Source organism: Homarus americanus, unplaced genomic scaffold (assembly GCF_018991925.1).
Source record: "Homarus americanus isolate GMGI-L3 unplaced genomic scaffold, GMGI_Hamer_2.0 scaffold40856, whole genome shotgun sequence".
NCBI lineage: Eukaryota > Metazoa > Arthropoda > Malacostraca > Decapoda > Nephropidae > Homarus > Homarus americanus.
The window spans coordinates 5,747,613-5,755,233 of NW_024734615.1; the positions used below are offsets into that span (position 1 = coordinate 5,747,613).

At 35.4% G+C, this 7,621-nt stretch overlaps 1 protein-coding gene across 1 annotated transcript in view; it reads right to left on the reverse strand.

Annotated features, from left to right (window-relative positions):
- Window positions 1-7,621, reverse strand: part of LOC121870397 (formin-like protein) — a gene marked incomplete in the record, with an annotated part of 115,630 nt that overhangs the window by 50,154 nt on the left and 57,855 nt on the right. The window contains 1 exon segment of the mRNA XM_042372224.1: window positions 6,114-6,224. Coding sequence (XP_042228158.1) covers window positions 6,114-6,224 — 111 coding nt within the window.

Below are 7,621 nucleotides of genomic sequence, written 5' to 3' on the forward strand. Positions count from 1 at the left end.
TTGGTGGTGGGTGATGGTGAATGTTAGTGGTGATGGTGAGTGCTGGTGGTGAGTGCTGGTGGTAATGGTGTGTTGGTGGTGAGTGATGGTGGTAATGATGTGTTGGTGGTGATGGTGAATATTGTTGGTGGTGAGTGTTGGTGGTGATGATGAGTGTTGGTGGTGATGGTAAATGTTGGTGGTGGTGGTGAATGTTGGTGGTGGTGAATGTTGGTAGTGGTGGTGAGTTTTGGTGATGGCAGTGATGAATGTTGGTAGTGGTGGTGAGTGTTGGTGGTGAAAAGTGTACTGTAAACCATAAGTGTAATACGCTATGTGTACAAATAAGTATTATACACAATACAAAGTACTTGTACATTGTTGTACAGTACCTATGCCTGTACAGTCACTCAAAAAAGTATCTATACAAAATTATTTTGAAAAAATATGACACTGGAAGAAGGATTTTTTAAACCCTACTAAGACAACAGAAATTGCAGATTTCATTCTGAAATTCATCAATCCCCCAAGTACAGATGGTTTTTTGAGTGGCTGTACAGTCCTGGACGAAAGTTCTCGATACAATCAAAATGGAGGGTGCAACGTTCACCCCACCCTTACTGGACGGTGGGTTCGCTGTCCGGTCATCTCTGCCCCCAACACACAAACAAGCACCCAAGGAGTTCAACAATCGATCTCCGATACTTTGTTTAATAAATTCATGAAACAATTTATACAATCATGTTTTACATTACTTGACTTAATCAGTTACATCATTATTAAATAATCATGACATAACGAAGCGTATGTGTCTTGGTGGCTGGGGTTCACAATGATATCAGAATCCTCCAAGCTGTATTGTCCCCCAGAATGGTAGCCAGAAAACTAAGCATGAATGTGAGGAATAATATGGTTCATAAGAGAATGATTTACCACCCTCCGTGATAATGGCCTTATCATAGGGTCTACTGCATGTAACCTTGGCAGCCCTACAATGGATAACATGATGGGAATATAGCTGACATATGAGTGACACTATTACTGTAATATGAAAGTGTGCCACAACAAGAAATAGATCACAACACCATTGATTAGGGTTGGATGAAAAAATAAGGAAAAAGCAGCATGACCATATTTTATTAACCCCTTCCCCAACAATTTTTTTGTTAAAAACGTTTCTTTTTCAGACTAATTTTTTTATTTTGGTTCTATATAGTATTTTTGATGCTGGTTATGAAAACAGTTTTTAATTATTTTTTCTTCCCATTTTTGTGGTTAACTTTTTATTTTGAAAATACCTTTGTCGGCCAAAAACAGAGTCAACCTCGTCTTCCTATAAACCATATTTTTTACCATATTTTCTTAATTTTTCTCAAAATTTTATTACCAAATGTAAAGAGAAATGAAAACCTATTTTATTTTTAATTTTCAATGGAATGTACTGTACCCATCCTAACCTTCCTTTGAACAACATAAGGCTCTCATCTATACATACATCTTGCCTGGGGTGTAACACTTCCCAAAGTTCTCACACAATGTCATGAATACATCATAAATCTTATACAATTTTGGGTTGGGGTGAGTTTGTGCATCATGAGTTTCATTATCTACAAAATGAAGATATTGCTTTATCTTACTGTACCATTTCATAGTCATTAGCTGCGAAAAATTGGTTTTCAAGCAGTTCATCATGTGACCAGTTCATTTCTTCTTCTGGCATTTTCACCAATAAAGCATTTTCATGGCAAAAAATACAAAAGTTCAGCCTCTGTTACAGAGCCACAAAGAATCATCTTGCCCAGTTTGTTCAGCAAAACGATTAGTCTCTACCAGTACAGAGTCAATAATCCTTTTATCAATAAAAGACTGAAGAATTCAAATGGACTCAGTTCTGCTGGGTTTTCATCAATCTTTATTCCAGGATTCCTGTGAAAGGAAAACGTGGTGGTGGTGTATTCATACGCTCCTCTGACAACTCGAGGCTTCTCCAAGCTCTCCCTCACCCTCCTCCTCCTCCTCCTCACTTGTCGAAATAGTCATTGTCTGATGAACTGGCAGAGTTATCAAGTATTCAAGCTTCTGAGGAAGGTTCATATTCACTATCTTCCGTTGAACTAGACATTTGGGGTGTAACACTTGGAAAATGCTACAAAAAATGAATGCAAATGTGGATGCAAACAACACCCATCCGGCGACAATGGCTGGCCAGACAAGTCTAGTAACAATGTCTTGAAATCCCACAGCTCTACCCTATCGCCTCTGCCAGGCGTACGATTTGTAGTACTCGTTCCCGCGTAGAATGGCTTACAAAGGCTTAAAATAAATGATATCATTATGTAAGCTGGTTTTTGGGTAAAGTTTTAGCCGAGTACTATTCGGCGACTGAAAAAATTTTAGCGATGTATACCGTTTCTGCGAAGAGGTTGTACCTCTCCAGTCCGGCAACAGAACTGACCGGTGCCAGACCATGAAATTGCGGACCATGGAAATTCACCCTTTTCCTGGATGAATGACTTGTGCTTATGCTTGGAAGCACTAGCACCACTTTCTCTGCATCATGGTCTCTTTGAAGACATATTGAAGGGTTAAATGTCGTATAGTAGCTAATGTAAGTTTTTAATTCTTAACGTATTTTATTGGAACACACAAAATAAATAAATAAAAATTTTGTGCGAACTTGAATTTGATGGGTTTGAACTGCCCCATAGCGATGCAGACGGCGTGCATATCGTGTAAACAGCGTCATTTCTCTTATGTACAAAAGATTCATTATTGTTTTACTGAATGTCTTTTTATTGAATTAATGTTTATGTGTGCAAAATGAGCAATACAATTCATTAATATCGTAGAATATTAAAACACGAGGAAATGTCACAGCATTGTTTTGTTGATTACAAAACCAGTGACTGACTGGTTCTACATATAAAACTGAAGAAAATAAGACCTTGGCTGTAGCTGTAGTAAAATTAATATGGTTGTTTTAAGTAATGTTATTTAATGTTAATAAATGGAACAATAGAAGTAGCTACGATAATGGTAAGAAAAAAGAGATGCGACATATGTAAGTGTATGCGCTGCGTGAAAACATATATCATTATTACTTTACATCACGAATATGAAAGCAACATTTATTTACTGTTCATATATATTTTAATTAATGTTTCTGAATTTGTTTTATTGAATTAACGTTTGTGTGTGCAAAATTAACAATACAATTTATTAATAATACGTGGAATATTAGAGAGACGAAGGCGGCTGCTGCATTGTTTATAAAGAAGTTTACAAAACCAGTGACTGATTGGTTCTACATATAAAACTGAAGAAAATAAGACCCTGATTTTAGCTGTAGTAAAATTAACGAAAAAAATTAATATGGTTGTTTGGTACCTGTAATGTTATCAAATGTTAATAAATGGAACAATATAAGTAGCTAACCATTAATGGAAAAAAAAGGAGACCACAGATGTAAGTAAAGACATGAAAACATATCACATTACTCTACATAAGAATATGAAAGCAACACTTATTTACTGCTCATATAAATTGAAGGGTTAAATGTTGTACTCTGTATAGACAAGCAGAGAGAGAGAGCAGCCGAACTGCGGATGTAAACAAATCAATTTCGGTTTTTTTTTTTTTTTAAGGTTTAGTCCACCAGGCATAGGTCACTGACCCACATTGGGGCCTGAGGGCAAAAATTTAATACCATGAATAATAATAATAATTCAGATAAGTAAAAAAAAAAAAAAAAGCTGCCTATCTACCTATTGGACAAACTAAAGTCGTTCCGACCACAGAATGCCGGACTAGAGGTACAACCTGTACCGTGATAGGAAACCATAAATGTTGCTTAGCTATTGTTATACAGTTAACCCTCACTTACGCGGTCCCACATTCCGCTTCCACGCTACGTGTTCTGCGGAACCCAGGATGCTCACATTCACGGGCGTGTACCCTTTACGCTGGAGAGCGCTGGCGAGCCGCGCCATTTTGGATCCAAACCCCGCCATCCGCCATGTTGTGGTGCTGTGAATATGGTGCGCACAAGGTCGCCCAGTCATCAAAACATTACCAGTTTCACCCGCCACCCACCACAGCAGCCAAGTCAGCAGTGATAGTGATAATCATGGTGAGGATATGGACTTATATGGACTTTGGGAGTTTGACAAAGAGGCCCCTGCAAGCCTCTGTGATAGTGATACAATTGATACAAGTGACACAGGTGAGGGCTAATCTGCCCTCTGCCTCGGAACCAACCACCCATCCCCGGTGCCCAGCCATTTTATCTACTAATGTAAGTGTTAAAAACCTAATATTATTGATATTTCTCTTAATTATTAACTGTGTGCATACCATCATAAAGTTAAGATAAATTTTTACTACAACATAGTCAGTCAAAAAGTGGAGTTTGGGGATCGCCCGACTCCATTTCAATTAATCCCATATGTTATGTTATTCACTTTACGCTGCTCACTTTACGCGGGACCCTCCGGGTTACATTAACCGCAGAAAGTGAGGGTTAACTGTATGCACTCAATATTTTTGTAAATATTTACTATTAAAAGAGGTAAAATAAAAATTCAAATATTCTATTCTTTAGATTACAGAAATTTTGCATAACACATTGTCACCAGCATTATTCATTCAGTAGCCCTGCTTTTCAATGATGGCCTGTAGCCTGTCCAGCATGGATGGTCACCACAGTTCTGGTCTACCCCTGTAGTATTCACACTGTTAATGTGCACCATTATGTCAAATAATGTAAAACTTGATTGGATAAACTGCTTTGTGAATTTATTAAACAAAACAGTGACATCCTTTCCCAGTCCTCATTGAGAAATGGAAGTATGGGAGATCGATTGTTGAACTACTGGGTGCTTGTTTGTGTTAGGCGATGGCTGAGTAGACAGCGACCAGTGGGGCCACTGCTTGAAATTTGTTGCAAGATCTTGAAAAATTTTACCCCATTCTTGAATGCTTTTAAGACATTTTTGAAAACCTCCCATATATTGAAAAAATTTATAAATATTTTCTGTTTATTAATTTCCATTTTTATATTTAACTTAGATATGACAATGTTTCTTTGCACTTAAATTGCTAAATAATTTGGCACCCCTGGGGCCATGAATCACCAATTTTGCACCTCTAAACAACGTGAATATCTCTTATTTTATTTTGAAAGAGATGTTAAATATATTTTTTAGTTATGGTGTCAAATAAAGTTAAAATGTTTATAACTATATGTCTGCCTCTTAAATAAAGTAATATTTTCGACACCAGTGAAATATCTGTCAGGGCTGGCATGGCACAAGTGGCACAGGCTGAGTCATGCACCTACCCTCCCTCCCTCCCTCCCTCCACTCACTTACACAATAAAACTGGACTGGTTTATAATTGTCTCAAGCACGATATAACAAATTACTACAGTACATGAAGTTTTCTTTTTGAATATTAAATAAAATGTCTGCTTTGATTTACTCAGACAGAACTTTAGTTTGCTATTGTCTCAAACAGCCCAACAAATAGATTTTTTCTTCTTTTGTAATGCAGAATACTGTACCGAGTGTCTATTTTCAATTACTTGTGTATACTTTACATATTTTTACAGTTTGTAGAATTGTATTGATTATAATTAAAATAATTGTAATTGGATATCTTCTCATACCTCGTCATATTGTTAATCCATCTGAAAAGATTCAGACACGAATCTGGTAAACTTTGTCCAATAAGGGTCGGGCTGACTTAACACCATCCACCTTAAGGACCTTGACTGTATCAACAATTTTTGTTCAACACTGTATATGTACTGTATTGTTTGCACCATATGATTGCCTATTCATCCACTGTGTAGGAGAAGAAGAGCTGGACTACTGTACAGCTTTTGTAACCCATGTGGTCACTACAGACTATGTTGGCATATAACAGACCAAATCCGTTATTATTCTGGATCTGGATAACGGACTTTTGGCTTTAACGGACTGGTCTTCACCCCAACTGTCCATTATATGGGGGTTTACTGTAATAAGAATCCACAATCCGGCTTCAGATTAATCTCCTTTGGTCAATTCTCATTTTAAGTTTTATCACAAAAAATCCCTAAAATATCACTGAGCAACATTACAGTATATGCTAACCTCTGCATCAGTAGGCACCATTCGTTGCAGTAACTCCACACTGTCAACATTCAGAGTCTTCAAGTCCAAGGAGTTCACAGCCTTGTTGACAACATCAAAGGGAAGATCCAACTTTCGGATAGCTGGGAAATATTGAATATATTGTATAATGGTTTATGACTTACTACATAATAAACTTACTCTTCTAAATTAGTTTCAACCCATGAGAAGCAACAAGTAGTGAGGCAAATACTGTATCAGCATATTTAACCCAATAACTGTGACATACATTCTGGAATTAAGAGAGTTTTGAAAGCAGCACGTGAAAATTTTTATATCTCGCAGGGTCAAGTATTGTATGGGATGTTTACACTCACCAGTTTCTTAAGTCCCTCACTGAGATGTACGCTTTCTCTTTCCTCAGTTTGAGAAAAACCCACATATATATATATATATATATATATATATATATATATATATATATATATATATATATATATATATATATATATATATATATATATATATATATTATATATATATATATATATTATCATGTAAATCCACAATGAAAAACGTGTGATTTATTCAAGATATATATATATATATATATATATATATATATATATATATATATATATATATATATATATATATATATATATATATAATATATATATATACAGTAACTCAGCTTAACGCTTTCACTTAACGCCGATATACCTGTGCCTTGCCAAAGCTGAACTTTCACTTAACGTTTTATCATGCACGGTGAGTGTCCGACTTTGAGAGCTATTTTTAGATTGCACTACCCCCCACCCGCCACCCTGCCTGACCACATGTGAATTATATTCATACAAATTATTTGAGCCAGAATAAATTTACATTGCTGGAATTTTAAATTTGGTGATATTTTGAATATAAACAAACATATATTTTATTAAACATACAATTTTTAGATAAAAATTGTTCTCTAGGTAATTATGTTATCTTTGTCCAAAAATATGACATTTATATTCAAAATATCCCTGTCTACAAGGAACTGAAAAATGTCAATTATATTATCCTAACTTTAATCTGAGGTATTATTTAATACTAAATGTTAAAACTCTGAATGGAGGATTGGTGGGGGAGGGTTGACTGACCACGCAAGTTGGAAGAAGGGGAAGGCAAGGTGGGTACTTTTGATTGACAGATAGTGTCAAGAATATTTTTTTTTATTAACTGAAGATATTTGTTTTAGCTCATAAAATTCTACAAATTATCCAGCCAGAATATAATTTACATTGCTGGAATTCTTACAATTTGTTGATCATTTTGAATATAAACAACATATATTTTAGATAAACATACAATTTTAGATAAAATTGTTCTCTATAATTATGTTATCTTTTGTGAAAAAATATACACATTTATATTCAAAATATCCCTGGTCTTACAAGGAATCCAGCAATGTCAATTATATTATCCTAACTTGCTTGAGGAATTATTTATTACTATACCTGGTTTTCCCAAAAATTTCTCAGAGG